The sequence below is a fragment of the Rhineura floridana genome, chromosome 2, assembly GCF_030035675.1.
Source record: "Rhineura floridana isolate rRhiFlo1 chromosome 2, rRhiFlo1.hap2, whole genome shotgun sequence".
Classification (NCBI taxonomy): domain Eukaryota; kingdom Metazoa; phylum Chordata; class Lepidosauria; order Squamata; family Rhineuridae; genus Rhineura; species Rhineura floridana.
In genome coordinates, this window is record NC_084481.1 from 152,180,137 (window position 1) to 152,201,070 (window position 20,934).

Consider the following 20,934-nt stretch of genomic DNA (forward strand, 5'->3'; position numbering starts at 1 on the left):
TGATTGTCTAATTTCTCTTAATTTTTGTTTGTTTGTGTTACTATGATTTTTAATTTTAAGTTTCTTTCTGTATGCCCTGAACTCTATTTAAAAATAAAACTGCCAGTATCATGCTGTTATAAAAATCTATCATTTAACCACACTTGGAATACTGTGTAGTTCTGATTGTCTCGCCTCAAAAAGGATATTGTAGAACCAGAAAAGATTCAGAGAAGGACCAAGAGGTTGGAACAACTCCCTCTGAGGAACAGTTAGAACATTTGGGACTTCTTAGTTTAGAGATAAGGTGAGTAAAGGGGGGCGGGGAGAGATGATAGATATGTATAAAATTATGCATGGTGTGGGGAGAGTTTTACTCCTTTCATATTAGAACATGGGGCTATCCAATAAAGCAGAATGTTGGAAGACCCTGTCTGATATATAATGGCAGGGAGTTCCAAAGCAAAGGGGCTGTTACTCTGAAGGCCTGATTGTATGGAATGAACCTTCTGATGAGATGGTATCTGCATACTCATAACGTTTACAAGAAAGTTATATTTTTTGTACTGAAATGTAACAATATAGATACACATTACTGTAATGTGCTCGATGTGGGGCTGCCATTGAGGTTGGTCTCGAAGCTGCAGCTGGTGCAAAATGTGGTGGCACGACTGCTCACTGGGGTTAAGAATTTGGGAGGATTGTGAGTGTTAGGCAATTCACACGAACGGTTCTGAAAATGTCTGTACACTACAAATCTAACACAAGAAACCACTTTCTCCCTTGCACAATATATAATTTACCCTGCGGTAGTTATATCTGATATTAGGCGAACCAATCAGTTTTCCTAACTAGTACACAAAGCCTGCTTGCATAACCGTTTACTGGGTGATGATTTCATTTCTTAAGTTTTGCACTAAGCCAGAAAAATATAGACTTGAATACAACCACACACATCCAAGCGCACAAATATTCAAGCATAGTGAAAAAGAATACAACGGGCAGCGTTCACAGCTATGCACATCTCCGCGGGGCAGCCTCTTCCCATAATAGAAGCAACGTTCAGGCATGAGTATCCCACGAGCTTCTTCTCATGATCTTTCTAGGCTGGGTAGACTTTGCCTCCTGCATCATTTCCTGGACATTGGACTCCACCATGCACTGGGTCGTCCGATGCCTTCAATTTAGCCGCCCAAAACGGCACCACCTAGTCACAACGTGGCCTCTAAATAAATGAAGAAGCCCTCAGCCAATAGGAGACAGAAAAATAAGCTCCACCAGATGGGGCGTTAATAATTATGTATACACGCGCGGAGGCGTCTAGGAAGGGACGGACGCACTTAATCTGTTCGGAAGAAAGGCAAATGGTGGCACGCCTCATTCTAGCATAGGACTCCGCAAGCGTGGTCGGTGTGCAGCACAACATCCAATAGAGAGCGTGTGTTGGATGGAGGCAACCAATGGCTGCCCCGAAGGGGCGGGGCTGTTCTGCAGGACTGGTCCGGCGGAAGCCGGGAAGGATCAGTCTTGCAGTGTCTCGTCGTTGTAATCGCGGGACTGGTAACGCCATGGGGGGCTCCGAATCATTTTTATCCTCCTATACTGACTTCTTCTATTGGGCCGGAGTGTTGAGCGTTGCTTACTTCGTTTGCCTGTTCCTTTACCGCATAGCTCATGCCGTCCTCCTGTGGGTGGTGGGAAACCCGACGGCAGTGGGCCCGCACCTGGGCGCATGGGCAGGTGAGTCCGCTCCGCTGTGTTCCTTCAGTGTAACTTGCCCAGGTTCTTTAGTTTGGCTCTTGTCGGCCAGCCCGCTCCCTTTGCTCTTTCGAGGCCTCTCCACGGTCTAGAGCTAGTGCCTTCTCTTTCTAGGCCTCTGTCCCGCCCCATAGTTCTCGGTTGGCTTCGTTTCTTCTGATACGCCCCTCTTGTCAAGCTCACACACTCGTTTCTCCTCAACTGTTCCTGCGCAGGGGCCTTTCTCTAGCCCGTGCATGTCCCGGTGTTATTTGTGTAATGTTTCCAGTCTTGAGTGGAGCCCTCTTTGCTGCCGCCTCTTTCTTGTTAGTGTTTGACAGAAATCAAGAGCGGTACACTGTCAAGGTCACTTATCACGACTTCATATGCTGACCTTCTGTAAATCGCTGCTCTGGCAGCTTGAAAAAAGGGTAAGACTATGTTTAATAGCTTAAAATCCTCTATCCTTGAGGGTTTTAAATAAAGATTAATAACGAGATTAGTTATTCCTGTTATACTAGTTAGTTGTTGCTTTTTAATTACTTTACATCTTTCCTAATATTTACTCCTAGGTGTAATGTTTTTAGTGATGTTGGTTATTGATGTGAGTGACATTTTGGCCGATGCATTAAAAAATGCATGATTCTGTTCCACCATAGTACTTGAGAGTTCAGAAACAGGAACTGATAGTCATTCTAGATTTTCTGATCTGAGGAAAAGGGGGATAATCCTATGTGTCTGCCTTTTCCGTCTTCCACGAAAAATTCATTGTAGGATGTTGCTTAAGTTCATGTAAGATATCTTAGTGATAGAGTGGAGCCTGCTTATAGCCGCCCTCGGCTCCTCTTGGGAGGAAGGGTGGGTTATAAATCAAATAATACATACAGACATACATACTAGGCTTGTTTGCTAGGTTCCTGTGCTCTTAGTCTTAGGCATAAGATTTCAAAGCCCATAATATTGAGATGATAAAGTACTTACTTTAAACCCCACTCTTCTACACTCAACATGTATTCCATATGGCTTGCAAGCTTTGTTAAAGAAAAAGGAACAATAAAGCCAAGGCATCAGAAATGGTAGTTTAAACCAGTATAAATTGAACAGGAAACAAGTCGTTTTTTCTTTAGAGCCAGTGGGATTTTAAAATTGGAGATATAATTGTTCGACATATGTAATTCTTCTTTATAATGTGGTATTCCATTAAGAGCTGAGTAAAAAGATTAGGTGAGTTGTGCTTTTATTTGGTTGCTGTGCAACTGACTTCCATGGGCTTTTGAAAAATGTAATCAGTAGATTTCAGTATTGGCCACTGTAAACTGCCAATGTGTTGTAATATATGCATCATAGGGTCATTGAATAATGTAGCGCTTTTTCATTAAGAAATTAGAAAACAAAGTAAAATTGGTTTTATTGAGCCAGTATCTGTGGTTGTAGGGATATGTCAGCTTGTAGCTCTTCATTTACTCTGAATTCTTCACCAAATAGAACAGGGGTGGCCAAACCGCGGCTTGCGAGCCACATGCATGTATGTATTTGACATACAATGTGCGGCTCCCAGATCAGTGCTGATGTTGCAGGCAAAATGCTTTAAAGAATTCCCTTGCATTCAGCTTTGCTCTTGACGAATCTACAGATTTTGAAAACATTTGGTATATATATGACACGTGTACTTTGTGATTATTGAAACTAATACAAATTAACAGTTTAAAATCTACATACATGAATTAATATTATTACGTACATATATTTCTTAATATTTATATAAAGTTTTGGAACAAAATGTGCATGTAACAATAAAAACGTGTGTGTAATATTTGTTCATGCCTTCCGGCTCTCAAACGTCTGAGGTTTATTGTATGTGGCTCTTACGTTAAGTAAGTTTGGCCACCCCTGAAATAGAACTTGAAAAACTATATCTAATTATTTGGAATTAACAGCTTAATGCTATTCCATGTGTTGGTTTTTATGGGATGGGGTAAGAACAGATCCCTGTGCTGCAGTAGCTAGAATAGCATCCTGTGAGGCAAGCAGGCCTGACCTGTTTAATCATGCCGCATTTGCCAGTGTGGTGTAGTGGTTAGAGTGTTGGACTATGACCTGGGAGACCAGGGTTCAAATCCTGAAACAGCCCTGAAGCTCACTGGGTGACCTGGGGCCAGTCTGCCTCACAACCTCAGAGGAAGGCAATGGTAAACCACCTCTGAATACAGCTTACCATGAAAACCCTATTCATAGGGTCGCCTAAGTCAGGACTGACTTGAAGGCAGTCCATTTTCATTTCATGCCCTCGATTTACAGTCTTGCTGTCATATTTTTCTCTTGCTATATATTTGGGACTGATCCCATTTAGAGTCTGTTGTTAGCCTTTCTTTTTTCATACCTCTATAATACTCTTGTGCTGACACAGCAACCCAGATGGCAGCACTTGCTGCAGAGAACTGGGGTAGTTTTTATTGCCAGATAAGAGCTGAAGTTTTTCTGGCACTGGGAGTTTAAATACCCAACCCAATACTCTTGTGCAGTGATGCATAGAATCATACACTTAACACAATCATGGTAGTTTATACTAAGTGAATTTGTTCTCATTTGTTGCAGAATATACATTTGCCTAATATCACTTGTCATTCTGAAACAAAAAGTTACGGCTTTTGAAATTTCTAGAAGAGGCCCCCAACTGGGTACCAGCAGCATATCTGGATATCAAGTTAAACTCTATAATAACTTTTAAAGCATATGTCTGTTCTATGCATCTATGGTATAATAGGAATTTTCATTTTGCTACACTTTCCTATGTAGATTCTTGCATTAAAAAAATCCTACTGTACATTTTGAGTAAGTAAAAAACCCTTATCTCAAAAAAAGCATTCCACTCATTTCAAAAGAGAAGATTTTGTGAGAGATTTCTTCAGTATTTCTCAAAATTTCCAATTTCCCCTTCAGAAAAGTCCTCTACCAGTCCTCCATATGTCTGGGTATACCATTTCCAGATGTAGAGGTTCATTTAACTGTTAATGGACTGTCATCAGTGAAATTTTTCCGCTTCTTTAGAGCCATCTAAGTTATTGGCAATCATTTTGTTGTAGTGAATTCCATTTTCATGTTTTTTGCAGTACTTTTATATTTTCTGAACTCCCTACTGATCAACTTCATTGGGTAGCTCCCAAATTCTAATATTTTGAAAAATGGGAAAAATTTCTCCAAAAAGGTTTAGAACCTTCTTGTATTTTCCTTCCTACATTAATCTTCATTAGAGATGCTGCAACCCCTTGATCATACTGGTTGCCTTTGTCTGTGTCTTTTCCAGTCTTATGATATCCTCTTCTTTTTCTTTTTCTTTTTGAGATAGAGTGGCCAGAACTGCAGACAGTATTTCATATATGGCTTGTATAAAAGCAATATGATATTTTTGTTTTATTTTAATTCCTTACCTAATTATCAAAACTAAATGCTTTTGGAGTCTTTTTTCCAGCCATGTGAAAATAGGCAAATTCCACATTAGAGATTATTGGAAAAATTTCTGGAGTTTTCCTTTTGGCCATATGGAGCAAGGGGGAGAACACAAGCTCGAGGCTCCCTGCAGTTCAGGGATATCACAATAAGCCATGGTTTGACTTGCTACCAGTGTTGTGGACACCAAACCTTCGACTCCTCTATTTTTCTACTGTCCGACTCCACCCAAAATTGCTTCCAACTCCACAGAGCTGGAAAGCGCTGTAAATGTCTTTTTAAATTGAAGGCTCTCGTAGGAGCATTTTTACCGCTGCCTGAATATGCGCTGATCTTGGAATCACAGCATTTGTCTTCATCTGGGTCCTGTGTCATACACTGAAACACAAAATGTTTTCCATCTTGAGTTATGGTGACATGCTCAAATACAGCTCACTTCATGGGAAGCTTCTTTGACATTTTGAATTTTGACTGACATTTTTTTTAAAATATAAATTTATTTTGAAGTCAGAGTCGGTACATTTTTACCGACTCTGACTCCACCCAAAATTGCTTCTGACTCCACAACTCCGACTCCACAGCCCTGCTTGCTACCATAACCCCAAGATCTTTGGAGTAGTCACATTAAGTTCCTGTAAAATTAGGGTTTCTTGCCCCTTGTGCATTTTATTCTTGGTCTCATCTTCCATTGTGTTGACTACTTTGGAATGATTCTTTTGGAATATCATGAACCTTGGTCTTCCAGAAACATGGTTACCTCTCTGCATAACCCCCTTTCTCCTTTCTGCATCGCGTAGTGTTCGTTCTTGTCTTTCTCCATCCCTATCTTATCCCCCTCCTGTTTTTTTGCTTCTCTCCCCACCTCTTTATTTCTTGAGTTCAGCAGCAGAAGCATCACAACTGACTTCCACTATTCCAGCAGTACTCACTGTCTCATCTGCAGGTAGGTAGTCAGCCAAACTAGTCAGACTGCAACTGGATGGAAAAACCAGTCTTGACTCCACCAATTGCTTCTGAATTCAGGGAGAGAAGAAGCAACACAGAACATAATGCAAGCATATTCCTATCTCTTTACCTCACTTCACATCCCGTACTCTACTGCTGGTCAGCCTGTGTGGCCTGAAGGTTTGCACAAAGATAGGAAAGGGCTGCAAATGGCTAGAGCTGCAAATAGTTAGGGAGAGTACAATGGTCTGTCCCTGGGCCTTATCTTGAAAAGGGCTGTGTTAGTGTAATCTTTTTGTTGTTGTACAGTAAAGGATCCAAATAAAAATATATCCTAGATACTCAAATTTTTCATAGATACCTGATTGGGACAAGAAAGGGGGCATGGTAAATTTTAAAGTAACACTGAGATATTACTGCAAAAGTACAAAATTTAAAATATAAATTTTAACTACATAATTATCATCTTAACATAACTCTAGGACTCAGATGAACCACTTTTTACTCAACTCTGATATCTTTTATAGTATAACTACTATTTCTTTTTTAAAAGTTTAAAGATAAGTTTCTGGAAACAAAATGTACAGCTTAAAGGCTGAGTATAAGAAAACTAATTACATTATCCGTTCCATTGGGCAACTTTTGAAAGCTTTCCAACTTTCACGATAAGTCCATGACTACTTTTCTGCTATACTACCAAAAGCAAATTTCATACTACTAAAAACAGCTTTCATCCTGTTATCACGGATGTGATCTTTCTATCAACCTTTCAAATGTATGTGTCTGTGTTCCATATGTGCCCTGGTCTGTTTCTGTTCCTCTGTCAAGGAACTGCATATAATGAAAATAGTAGTACCTTAGGTGAGTGATTATCTGTGAGAATTGAAACATGGGCATATTGTGTTCAGGGGATACACTACACATCTTATTTCTAGATTTCACTCATGCTGTTAGCAATCCACAAGTTGCTTTTCACTTTTCAAAGAATGTGATAAATTCAATGCCTTAGGCCAGTTGCTCATTCTACCCATGTAATTCCATGCTTGCCTCTTACAGTTGAGAGCAACATAGCATAAAATAAAGAACTCTTCCAAGTAAACCCTCAGAGTATATGACTTTTACCATATAGTGGCCATTACTCTCGAGCACAGTTCTACAACTGAATTAGTTCTTGGTGGAAAACCCTATTCTTACGAAGGAAAACAGGAATTTTCCTCCCTGCTTCCAGCCTGCTTTATTAAAAGGCATGGGGCAACATCCAGTGATGTCCACAAGCTTGCATAATGGCTTTCAATTTCTCTTCTCCTCTGCTAGAACAGATTTGAGGGTCACACTGCCAGCGGAAGGACAGAAGAAGCCTGGTTGTGCAAGTGGACACTTGCTTGCACTATTCGATGTCACTTATAGACTAAAAATTTCCTCCTCCCATTATATCTGAGCCAGGTTTAAAGATGGCAGCAATATCATGGTTAGTGTTCTAAACAGTACATAGACATCTGAGCATGGATTACTTGTTTGGGTTACTATGTAGATTGCTGAGCTCAATTGGGCGTGTGAAAAACCAAACGTGGGTAGTTCTGCCTTTGATGATTTTAAATCATCAAAGGCTGCTTCTCCTAGTTAAATAGCAACCTAGAAAGTATGTGGTCAGTTTTCAACAAAGTTTCTCTGTTTTTCATTCTCTCCTCCACCATCTCAGTTTCTGAATATAGTACATAGTCTTTTAAAATAACTCAATTTTAAGTAATGTACTGTATGAAAAATCCTTATTTTGGTGTTATATTTTTAAAGAGGATTTGACTTTCTATGAGCGCTAAGGCAAATGTTCTATCAGTGCAAGGATTTTTCTTTGCTAAATGGAACATTTCCCCCCCTCCTCCTGTGTGCCCCTACATTTGTTCTGGAGTTTCCCCCAACTCTCCAAAGCAGATTTGAGGATGGAATTGCATATGTGCAAGGAAAGGATCTACTGCATAAGTGGAAATCCTTGCAGTGGCACAATTATTATGTTGAATACTGCTCTTAGATCCTTTGGCTGTAGTCTTAGGCTTAGTAGTAGTGTCACTTCCATAAGATGGAAACTGAGTGCCTACCTCCTCCCATATTTTATGCTTTCAGGTGGTTTTGCGCAGTGTACAAGATGCTACCTATTGCTTTGGCAATTGTGAGATTTTAAATTCAATTACAGGATTATAATATTTTTGCTGTGGCATTTGGAATTAAGTTTAAATTATGTCATTTCAGCCTTTCATGCTCTGCATTCCCCATTATAGGATACAGAAGACTAATTCCTCTTCTATTCCTGATGATGAGCAGAGAAGGAATGAGGGGTGAGGAAGGGGTGGTCTCTTATCAGCCATCAAAGGTCCTCAGGGTTACTTTTACATTTAGCAACCATAACAGCAAAAACTTATCAGACAACTATATTAAAATTCAAACTTGTAAGAATTACTTTGGTCAGAGTCATCCTATCCACATCCCTCTCCCAGTATTTAAGATAGGGTCATGAACCCATTTTTGTTTCTCATAAAACTGTGGTTTGCCTTAGTCCATATAGATGAGCTACGATTTCACTCCTTTAATGAATGCCTTGAGGTGGTTCTGATTTATACTGCATTGAAACACATTTAGTTTGGAAACTTGTTGCATTATATGTACCTGTCTTCCACAAAAAGTAGCCCTCAGTTTTAACAGATGCTTAAGTAAGGAATATGAAAAGCCATTTCAGTTTGTCTTCATCCTCAGAATATGGCACTGAGAACTGGAAATGATAGTCCAGATGAGGAAGAGTGAAATAAAAAGTCAGCCTCGTCTACTCAGCACAATATACAAAACCATCCTTGACATCTCATCCAGAGAGTCTGCTGTGCAGCGCACAGGAAGAACCCCGTCTGTATTGAGACCCAAGCACAGGATACATAAGGGGAAATTATGCACCTCTGGGGGAAATTCATTCACAGGTAAAGACCTTTATATCAGATCTTCCAATCTCACCACAGCAATTGTACATGGAGAGATTCTCTGAGGTACATGGAACCCAGGCCCTGAAGGACTTTAAAGGATAGACTCCAGCACTTTGATTGAGCTCAGAAAGCATACTGGCATCCAGTACAGTTACTGCAGCCCTGCTCTTATCTCCTTGTCCAAGATGTGGTGGAGCCTTTTCAGCAAGAAAGCTGATAGAAAGTGCTTCTGCCTAGCTACTGCAGCTACCTGCTTATCAAAACAAAAATTATTTAGGTGATAAAATATTTGTGTTATTTGGCCATCTGTAATCTTAGGCAGACTCCCTCCAGACATTTCTAATTTGCTTATTTAGGAAAATACCCTTTCTAGGCAAAACACCCTTTCAAACAGTATGGGAAACAAGTCTTATGAGGAAAGTTTGAAGAAGGAAGTAGGTATGCTTAGTCTGGAGAAGCAGGGCGGGGGAGAGACAGGATGGCACTTCAATTATCTGAAGGGCTGTCAGATAGAAGAAGGTGAAGATTTTTTCCTCTGCTTTCTAGACAAATATTCTACTGTTTACACAGGTGGGCACTAGAGTAGTTGAGAAAATAATGTACTCTGTAATTAGTTAAAATATTTGTTAAAAAGTGTTTTTGTAATCTTTTTCTTAGAAAATATGTTGTGTAATAACACTCTGACGTGCAATCTGGAAGGTAGTTTGCAAAGATATATTGGAAATGGGTTTTTATGACTCTTCATATTTGGAACTTTAAAAATTAATAAATGTATAAGAACAAATGTTAGTGTTGCTAAATCGTGCCTATATCTTGAAAAATGCAGAAGGAGCAGCACGGATGCAGCTGCTGTGGCTCCCACTTTTTCTTTATTAGTCTTTTGCCCTCCCACTCTCCAGTACAGTAGGGCCCCGCTTTACGGCTTTCCGCTTTAAGGCGTTCCGCTGATGCGGTGCCTTTCATTTTCAATTTTAAAGGGTTTCCCCCCTTTTGCGACGTTTTGCGTCGTTTTCGCGCGACGCGGCCCATGGGGTTCCGCTTTACTGCGGGGGTCCGGAATGGAACCCGCCATATAAGCGGGGTCCTACTGTATCTCCTGTAGAAATCAAACGAGTTTTTTCCCCCAAGCAGGCAAATGCTTACGGTGAGCAAGGCGGCAGGTTGTAATACAATGAACATAGGCACAATCCATTTGAACTGTCCTATGTAACTCAGTGGAATAGTACCAGTTGAGCACACAAGACTCCAGGTGCTGCAAACTGTGGATGTGGGTTCTCTGAAAAAGGCTAGAAGAAGGTACACCAGAGATAGAGCTATAGCATGGACCAGTAGGCCTGGCTCTTGCATGTCTCAAGACACCTGTGAATTTGCCCAGACTCCTTTTCTCCCCCCTCCACTTTTTGTTTGATTTCTGGGGTCTGCTGATAGTTATTAATAATAAATACTTGTAATATTATTATTATCCTGTGGAGACTTTCACAGTGGCTTATTTAAGTGGATAAAATCATATAACAAGCTCCTACTTGCCACCCTGGGCTCCTACTGGGAGGAAGAGTGGGATATTATTATTATTATTATTATTAATGATGATGATAATAATAATAATAATAGTAAGGGCCTGGGGGACAGCATTCCTCAACACGGATGCCACACCAGAAGATCCTTTCCGTGATCTTCATCCACCTCACCACAGAAGGCAGGAAGAAGCTTTGAAGGGTCTATGAAGATGGTATTTAGATGGTTTGTGTTGGGGAGGTGGCCCACCAAGTTCTTGGGTCTTAAGCTAATTGAGGCTTTAAACGGGAGAACTAGCACCTTGAGTTCTGGAAATTGGCAGTTAACCAGTGCAGTTTCAGACTTGAAAGAAAGGATTCATTTGGCAAGTCCCAGTTAGTAATCTATCTGGTTTTTTATGTTAGCTGAAGTTTCCTAGTAGACTTCAAGAAATGTAATCAGAGCATTAATAACTCTGGAAAAACTATCTCTGAGAGGTTGCAACTGGTACAGCAGATGTAGCTGCTGGAACATAATTTCAGCCACAGACTCCACTTAGGATTCCAAAGACAGGGCTGGCCTTAACAGCACTCCCATGCTGCAAACTAACCCTTTAGATGGGTGCAGAAGCAGTAGCCCATGCAGCGATACGATATGGGAGGAAAAATAGCTTGTAGCTATCAAGTGGTGATGGGGGCAACCATATTTTTTTGATACAGTGTCCATGTAAGAGCTGGTAGGTCATCATGTACTACCCCTTCCGGGGGCATTTCTGGTCCCATTTCAACCTGTGAGGCAGCTACTGTCATTTCTATTGTGCTTTCTAGCAGCCCCAACCTTGTGAACCTGTAAGTACCTGATGTTTTATTTTAAGAATCTTGCACAGCTTTTTTTTCTTCCCCCCCCTTTTTTTTAATAAATCAAGCTTTCTGGTTCAGATCAGACAGGACTGACATTATTTCGGTCATGTGTAAAATCTGCACCAAATTGAGCCCGATTTGCCCCTCCCTACTTGTACCTTCTCATACACAACCTCTCCACCCATTTTCATCCTTTAAGTCATGCCATGGTTACATCAGCAAAATGTACTGATAAAAATCCACTACAGGGGTGAGGAGCTTCCCAACCCCCTGCAGGCCACTTTGACAGGCTGGTAGGTCACCCATCTGTCAATCACCTGATGACATCAGGTGAACCAACTTCAAAGGAAAGAATTAAGAATTCTTCATTTTAGCTGCAGCTTGAAGTTTCTCATGCCAGACGTCTGGAAAGGTGGGAATGGTTTATCCAAAATGGCCTAATCAGGTCAGTGGGATTGGAGGTTTCCCACTACTGTACTACAGTGACATTATCTGTAGGTTCTGCTGGCAAAAGGACAAGTAGGCTAGCACTTGTGGCCATGCCTTGAGGAGAGAGTTACTCTGTAGGTTGTTTAGCAAGAGATGGAGTGTTGCTACTCCTGTAGCATGCCTGAGAGAAGTAGTGATTTTAGTTTCATACTACTTTCCAACATCAAGCTTTTAATATATGCTATTCCAGTACTCATCAATGTTTTGCTGTTTACAGACAGAACAGTTACAGACAGCCGCTCTGAGAGCCTTCATGGGGCACAAATGTATTCACTAATAGGCAAAAAACCTTGCGGTTTAAGAACATACCTGAGATATTGTACTTCCCTACAAATTGAATTTATTAGTCGCCCATCTGGCTGGCTGTTCAGCCACTCTGGGCGACGTACAAAATAGGGATACAATACCTAGGCATTAAAAATCTAAGAACAATGAAGATAAAATCTAGCCAACCCCAAAAGGATTCTCTGGGGGAAGCCATGACTGTCTCACAGGAAATCAAAGTCTGGTGTGGGTGTGACCCCCTGATTAGGCAAGCCAAGCAGCTGTGAGTCTGGCTTTTAGAACACTGACAGTTGATTCTTACTGATCGTGCCTGACATCATCATTCAGTTCAATGCAAAAATTATTAAATTAATTAAAAATCAGCCAGGAATTTTAATTTAAAATGCAGAAGATGAAGGTCAGAGTATGGTGCAGGGTTAGTATTAGGATTACAGGTACTCTGTGAACATGGCTGATTTTTAATTATTTTCAACAGATTATGAGAACTCTGAGAGAAAGAAGTTGAAAAGGCATCTGGGTTTTTTCTTTCTCTCTTTAGACTTTGAACTCTCAATTCTTTCTGACTGTTTGGTTTATTGCCATGAAAATTGAGAGGGTTATTAAGCAAGCGTTTTTGAGTTCAGGACTATAAGTTTTGTAAGGTTTTGTTTTGAAGTGAGCGTATGGGAAGCATCAGAATGGCATGGGGGTTATTTTCAATTTAACATTGCGGAATGTGAAAAATCCATACTGGCTATAGCATACAGCCACGCCCGTGGCTGTATAATTAAACGAATTCATTCATTTGTCTCTCGGGTATGACATTTCTTTAGTGGAGTCTGTTCCATATTGGAAATTGTTGAAAACATGGTCTTAGCAAAGAGGCCAAGAGTAGATCATTTCATTTTTTAAGAAGTGCACATTTGCTATAGGTCCCTTAAAATAAGCATCTCTTAATATGGCATGTGGTGTTTGCTCTATTTGATAGCAATAATTCTTTTAGTTCACCATACACCAGGAACTTAGATTGCCTAAGATGTTTTCCCCCAGGAGCTTGGATTTAAAGCTGGCAGGTATGCTGTTCCTCTTACACTCTTTAAGTTGATATTAATTGGTCAGATTGGGTATCATCCTGCTATTGTGTGTGTTTGTATTCACACACACACACCCCAATCCTAACCATGTGCTAGGACACTTGGGACAAGAGTAGGCTTCTGTTCTGATTGACATTAACTCAGACCTATTTCTGCACCAGGCAGTTTTGTGCATAAATTAGGTAGCTCCAGTTATTGCACACTGAGTTGTGGAGGGTGGACAAATGTGAACCAAAATTGCCATGTGTAGTTTATCTTTTCCTCCTTTGAATCTAGGTCAAGAGGAGGCAGCAGACAATCAGGAAAGCTGAATTTGGTCTCCAGGGGTCTTCCATCTGGGTTAGCATGAATGGCAACAGAGGCTTCAGCAACTTCTGTATGCGCCCCAGCTACCTATTCCCATTGGTCTGCATTTTAATTTATGCACAAGAGTCACCAGTCACTGACTCTGTTGCTGGTTCCATTAGAAGGGGATTAAACTACCACTTACTTGTACTTCACCTTGTACAAAACTGAATTAGTGGGCTGAGTTGATGTTGCTGGACCTTTAGCTCTTGCACAATTCAGACACGGTGCCTGTTAAAAATTAGCTGCTAGAATAATCCCTTAGATCATTTTTTGTTGCTGAAGCCTGCCTGTTCGGGGGGAGTCTCTTGGTGTTATGGCCTTTACATTGCATGTTCTCATGAACATTGTTGCCTTTAACTTAAATAGAAATAGTGTTGATAATCAACAGTGACTGACTGTTGAATAAATGTAAATTTTATTTTTTATTTATTTAATTTAATTTATATACCGCCCTAAGCCCGAAGGCTCTCTGGGCGGTGTACATAAAAGGTAAAAGCAGGCACAATATATAAATACAATAAATATAATAACTCAAAAAAACAAAAACACACAAACAATACGAGAACCAAACAACATCCAGAATAGAACATAGTAATAAAATACTGTAAAAATACACTTTAAAATGCCTGGGAGTATAAAAAGGTTTTCACCTGGCGCCGAAAAGATAGCAGCGTCGGCGCCAGGCGCACCTCATCGGGGAGACCATTCCACAGTTCGGGAGCCACAACCGAAAAGGCCCTATTTCTAGTCACCATCCTCCGAGCTTCTTGATGGGATGGTACTCGGAGGAGGGCCTTAGATGTTGAGCGCAGTGTCCGGGTAGTTTCATATTGGGAGAGGCGCTCCACCAGGTATTGCGGTCCCATGCCGTGTAAGGCTTTATAGGTCAAAACCAGCACTTTGAATTTAGCCCGGAAACAAACAGGAAGCCAGTGCAGACGGGCCAAAACAGGTGTTATATGAGCGGACCTTCTGGTCCGCGTCAACAATCTGGCCGCTGCATTCTGGACTAACTGTAGTTTCCGAACTATCTTAAAGGGCAGCCCAACGTAGAGCGCATTGCAGTAGTCCAATCTAGAAGTTACCAGAGCATGAACGACTGAGGCAAGGTCGTCACTGGCCAGATAGGGACGTAGCTGGGCTACCAATCGGAGATGGTAGAAAGCATTCCATGCCACTGAGGCTACCTGAGCCTCAAGAGACAGGGAAGGGTCGAAAAGAACTCCCAAGCTACGAACCTGTTCTTTCAAGGGGAGTGTAACCCCATCCAGAACAGGATGAACATCCACCATCTGGGCAGAGAAGGCACTCACTAACAGCGTCTCGGTCTTGTCTGGATTAAGTTTCAGTCTGTTAGCTCCCATCCAATCCATTATCGCGGCCAGGCAACGGTTTAGTACGTTAACAGCCTCACCTGAGGAAGATGCAAAGGAGAAATAGAGTTGCGTGTCATCAGCGTACTGGTGACAACGCACTCCAAAACTCCTGTTGACCGCACCCAGCAGCTTCATATAGATGTTGAAAAGCATGGGGGACGGTACCGATCCCTGTGGGACTCCACAATGGAGAGTCCAGGGTGTCGAGCAGTGTTCCTCAAGCACTACCTTCTGTTGACGACCCATTTGATGCATGTAAGACATATTAATAGAGATCCTGTGTAATTTTAAGCATGTTACTGAGTTTTTGCACTTGCTTCTTACCTAACAGATCCTCTTTGGCAGTTTTTCTAAGGAATTGACTAGTATAATAACAAAGTTGCTTCGTTGTTATGTATGTTGGCAAAACATTTTTGGTTTGAAATTGATTGTTCCTTTGAGAATGTTTTAGCTGTAGAATGAGGTTTTCTATATATTGCTACATGGCATCCTCTGTTGGTTAACTTGTGAAATGACTTCCCCGTTTTTATGTGTACAACTGTAGCATTCCTTTAAAGCAACAGTATTCTCTTGCTATCAGACAGTTCAACACAATAATGAAAGCTGGCATTGATATAATATATATGTCTAATGTAGGAATTTCCACTGAACAGTGCTGGAGCAATATTTTAAAAATATATTGTAACAAACATTAGTGCACCATGCTTGTGTTTCCACTGGTGTCTCATCTAAATTAACCCTGTGTGGCTCACTCTCCTATTTTGGATACACCTCCTTGAGCAGGGAGGAGCCACTCCATATATGGAAGAAAACACTGGGGGTGGGGCCTTTCTCTATTTATTGTTCTTGCACATGCTTCAGTGTTAAGCAAAGATGGCAGCAAAGTTCTCCAGAGGCAGATTAATAAAAACGCACCCCAAGCAAGAGGTACACTTTCAAAACACATTCTTTTACAGCTTACATTTTTATCTGAGCTGGAGAGAATTCTTAGCTATTATTGCTAAGGCAATGGCACTCTAGGCACAAAGCATGAGTGGGGCACACAAAAGAGAATTCTCCCAAGGGCTGTTACAGTTGTGCGCCAGCATGATGGGGAGAAAAAGAAGGGGCAAACATTCTTATGTTCTCGCTGCCCTTGCTTTGAGTGGTTGACAAAGGTGACAAGCTAGGCAGAAATGCTCCTAAAGCAGTTTTCATTTGTATGGAAATTTCCCATGGACACCAACATTAAAAAGATTAAATATTTAAACCAGCTGCGATCGATCAAAATATATGAAAACCTGCATCAAAGAAAAGAAATAACCTAACTAGCTATAAAAACATAGCATACAGCTTACAGTTCTTTGACCATAGTAAAAATGTTTTTAAGGCCTATTAGAAATTAATAAGGGGCAGGGCTTGCATGACAGCACTTGAAATTGAATTCAGAAGTACAGTAGGGCCCCGCTGATACGGCGGGTTAGGGACCAGGCCCCCGCTATAAAGTGGAACCCATAGACTATAATGGGGTCGTCGTGCGAAAATGACATGGAAACGTCGCAAAACGTCACAAAAGAGCAAAAATCAGCTTTAAAATGGAAAACGAAAGCCGCCGCATTAGCAGAACGCCGGGAAGTGAAGTGCTGTTAAGCGGGGCCTTACTGTAACTGCTCCTGAAAAGGCCCTGTGGCATGTGCCTGTTAACCTAATTCTCCCACAAGAGGCAGTGATGGCCACAAACTTGTAGTAGACAATCTACTACTACTAGCCATTATGGCTGTTCCCTGCCTCCATAGCTGGAGACAGCATGCTTCTGAAAAGCAGTTGCTGTGGGCGGCAGAAGAGGAGAGTGTTCTTGCACTCAGGTCCTGCTTGTGGGCTTCTCATGGGCATCTGGGTGGCCACATTGTGAACAGGATGCTGGACTACTTGGGCCATTACCAGCAGTCTCTTCTTATGTTCTTACATTTTTGTATTCTCCCACTCATTTGGGGCAGCAAGGTTCGGGCTAGCCATTTTGGCAGTGGATAGCTGAGTTACAAGGAGCACTTCAGCCAGTTGCTACCAAAACGACAAGCCCTTTCCACATGTGTGTGCATTGCTGTTCTCACATGTAGAAAACGTATTACATGATTATTTGGTGATTAATAATAATAATAATAATTTCATCTATATCCTGCCCTTCCTCCCAGAAGGAGCCCAGGGCGGCAACATAACTTTCATAACAACATAACAATGGCAACATAACATAACTTGGGTTATTTTACACATTATACATTTCCTCCATGGAAAGCACTTTTGTGTAGGAAATAAAATGAACTTTACATATGAAGCTGCCTTATGCTAAATCTCATAATTAGTCCATCTAGTACAGTATTGTCTATGCTGAATAACAGCAGCTCTTAGGGATCTTGGACAGAGCACTTTTCCATCACCTGCTACCTGATCCTTTAACTGAAGCCCCTGGGATTTAAATTCAAAACATTTTTCATGCAAAACATTTTCTCTGGCGTTGAGCTGTACCTTTCCCCCATGCGTATAGATAGCTGTAGAGCCAGTGTGGTGTAGTGGTTAAGGTGTTGGACTACAACCTGGGAGACCAGGGTTCGAATCCCCACATAGCCATGAAGCTCACTGGGTGACCTTGGGCCAGTCACTGCCTCTCAGCCTCATGAAAACCCTATTCATAGGGTCGCCATAAGGCGGAATCGACCTGAAGGCAGTATATTTACATTTTTTTATAGATAGCTGCATATGATAATTGACACAGGGCTATCCATTGTTTGCTTGCCTATACAGGTCTGATTTACACACCCATTAAGCTAGGGAAGCTAGACTTAGGCAAGGACCTTGAACGACTGGTTGTGGGCCAACTCCAGACACTGTTGGATGAGACCGATTATCTGGATCCATTTCAGTCGGGTTTCAGGCCTCGTTTTGGCATGGAAACAGCCTTGGTCTCCCTGTATGATGACATCTGTTGGGAGAGAGACAGGGGGAGTGTGACTATGTTGATTCTCCTTGATCTCTCAGTGGCTTTCAATACCATCAACCATGGTATCCTTCTGGGATGACTGGCTGAGTTGGGAGTGGGAGGGACTGCACGGCAGTGGTTCCGCTCCTACTTGGCAGGTCGGCCCCAGAAGGTGGTGCTTGGGGAGCATTGCTCGGCACCCTGGACTCTCCAGTTTGGAGTTCCGCAGGGATCAGTTCTGTCCCCCATGCTGTTCAACTTCTACATGAAATGGTTGGGTGTGGTCATGCAGAGCTTTGGAGTGCATTGCCATCAGTATGCTGATGACATGCAGCTCTATTTCTCCTTTTCATTTTCATCAGGTGAGGCTGTCAATGTGCTGAAACAGTGTCTGGCTGCGACAATGGACTGGATAAGGGCTAATAAACTGAGGCTCAATCCAGACAAGACTGAGATGCTGCTAGTGGGTGGTTCTTCTGACCAGATGGTGGATGTCCAACCTGTTCTGGATGGGGTTGCACTCCCCCTGAAGGAGCAGGTTTGTAGCTTGGGGGTTCTCCTAGAGCCATCTCTGTCACTTGAGGCTCAGGTAGCCTTGGTGGCACGGAGTGCCTTCTACCAACTTCGGTTGGTGGCCCAACTACGTCCCTATCTGGACAGGGATAATCTGGCTTCAGTTGTCCATGCTCTGGTAACCTCCAAGTTAGATTACTGCAGTGTACTCTATGTGGGGCTGCCTTTGAAGACGATTCAGAAACTGTAGCTTGTGCAAAATGCAGCAGCCAGATTGGTAACAGGGACCATACGGTTCGAACATATAAAACCGATTCTGGCCCGCTTGCATTGGCTGCCTGTATGTTTCCAAGCTCAATTCAAAGTGCTGCTTTTAACCTATAAAGCCTTGCGTTTGGATTACTGCAATGCGCTCTACGTAGGGCTGCCTTTGAAGACAGTTCGGAAGCTACAGCTAGTGCAAAATGTGGCTGCCAGATTGTTAACAAGGACCAAGCGGTCCAAGCACATAACACCTGTTCTGGCTCGCTTGCACTGGCTACCAATATGCTTCCGGGCCAGATTCAAAGTGTTGGTATTAACCTATAAAGCCTTATACAGCACGGGACCACGATACCTGTTGGAACGCCTCTCCCGTTACGAACCGGCCCGTACACTACATTCTGCTACGAAGGCCCTCCTCCGGGTTCCGACTCATAGAGAGGCCCGGAGGGTGGTGACAAGATCTAGGGCCTTCTCAGTGGTGGCTCCCGAACTGTGGAACAGTCTCCCTGAGGAGGTGCGCCTGGCGCTGACATTGTTATCCTTTCGGCGCCAGGTTAAAACCTTCCTCTTTTCCAAAGCATTTTAATTTAAGTTAACCTGATTTTCATATCTGTTGTACTGATTTTAGATTGTTCTTATTTTATATGTTCTTATTGTATTATATTGTGTATTTTATTGTATTCTCTGTGTTCACCGCCCAGAGAGCTATTGCTAGTCGGGCGGTATAAAAGTCTAATAAATAATAATAAAATAATAATAATAATACACGGCTTGGGACCACAATACCTGACGGAACACCTCTCCCGACACGAACCCACCCATACACTACTCTCAACATCAAAGGCCCTCCTCCGGGTGCCTATTCCGAGGAGGCTCAGAGGCTGGCAACAAGGGAGAGGGCTTTCTCAGTGGTGGCCCCCAAATTATGGAATGAATTTGCCGACGAGGTGCGCCTGGCGCCAACACTGTTACCTTATTGGCGCCAGGTCAAGACTTCCCTCTTCTCCCAGGCATTTTAGGATGTGTTTTTAATTTTTTTAAGTGTTTTTAAATTTGTATATTTGTATGTTTATTTTTAATGTTTTTAATTGTTGTAAACCGCCCAGAGAGCTTCAGCTATGGGGTGGTATACAAATGTAAATAATAATAATAATAATAATAATAATTTAAGGGTTGCTTCACACTTCACAGAAAGCCTGTCCCCACATTTGTACTGTGGATCTTTTGGCACCTTTTTCTTTTGTATGCTTTCAAACACATGTGGTGTAAACCTACCCCGGGAGATATGATTGGCTAGGACTCCTAATGGCTTGTTTATAGTGTGTTCACATTACATGTGAATGTCTTTGCAGAAAGGACACTGAATTTTAAAAACACAAATATATCTCTTGCTTTTTAACTTGTGAAGGAAACTGAATTCTTGATGTTGAGACACAAAATGAATTCAGGGGCTTTGCCTCTCTGGTTTGTGAAGAGGGAAATATTTAAAATTTGTAATTGATAGGTGTGTCATTTGGTAATCATGTCTCTTTCCCCATTGTGCTTAACTTTATCAGTAAAGTAAGCAACGTGAACTGGCCAGTCTTTTAATTCAGTCACACCATTCATCTGCTGTGTAATGAATGTGTTGTGTTTGGTGAGCAGTGGGACTCAACTGCATGTACAATGACTTAGATGTGACTCAATCTTAAAGGGAAGAACTGTCATGTGACAAGGACACTGTCAAATCCCCATGTTATTTGTCCCAGGGGAAGGGGGAGAGAGTTGTAGAAGTAGCATTTGGATCCCTAAATAGTGTCCACAGGCGCTTCCTCTTTGTTTCAGGGAGTATAAGGTACATCAAACTCTAACAGAAATGTATAAGGAAGTTTGATAATTGTTGCATTGCTGTAGCTGTATTTTTGCAGACTTTTTCAGGGCAAATAGCCTTGCTTATTGTTGCACAGCATTGAACATAACTTTAAAAAATTTTTGTAGCATCCTTCATAGCATTTCTGAGCAAAAGAAGTCAAATTACACATAGTCCATAACCACTGAACAATTCCAGAGGCTTCTTTAAGAAAGCCAAGAATACATCAGATAAGTATTATTTATCACAGTAACTCAGTTCAGACATAATGCCAAACCATGGTGAGCAAGTCTGGAGTAAGTGGATGTAACAGGCTCCCTATCTCTGGTTCTGTTCAGCAGTTTCCCCTTCCTGGTTTC

General features: G+C 41.8%; 1 protein-coding gene across 1 annotated transcript in view; it reads left to right on the forward strand.

Moving 5' to 3' along the window:
• The first annotated feature begins 1,445 nt into the window (after positions 1-1,445).
• The window catches only part of HSD17B12 (hydroxysteroid 17-beta dehydrogenase 12), a 114,189-nt gene continuing 94,700 nt past the window's right edge, over positions 1,446-20,934 (forward strand). The window contains exon 1 of the mRNA XM_061610825.1: positions 1,446-1,719. Coding sequence (XP_061466809.1) covers positions 1,548-1,719 — 172 coding nt within the window. The 5' untranslated portion in view covers positions 1,446-1,547. The remainder of the gene's footprint in view (positions 1,720-20,934) is intronic.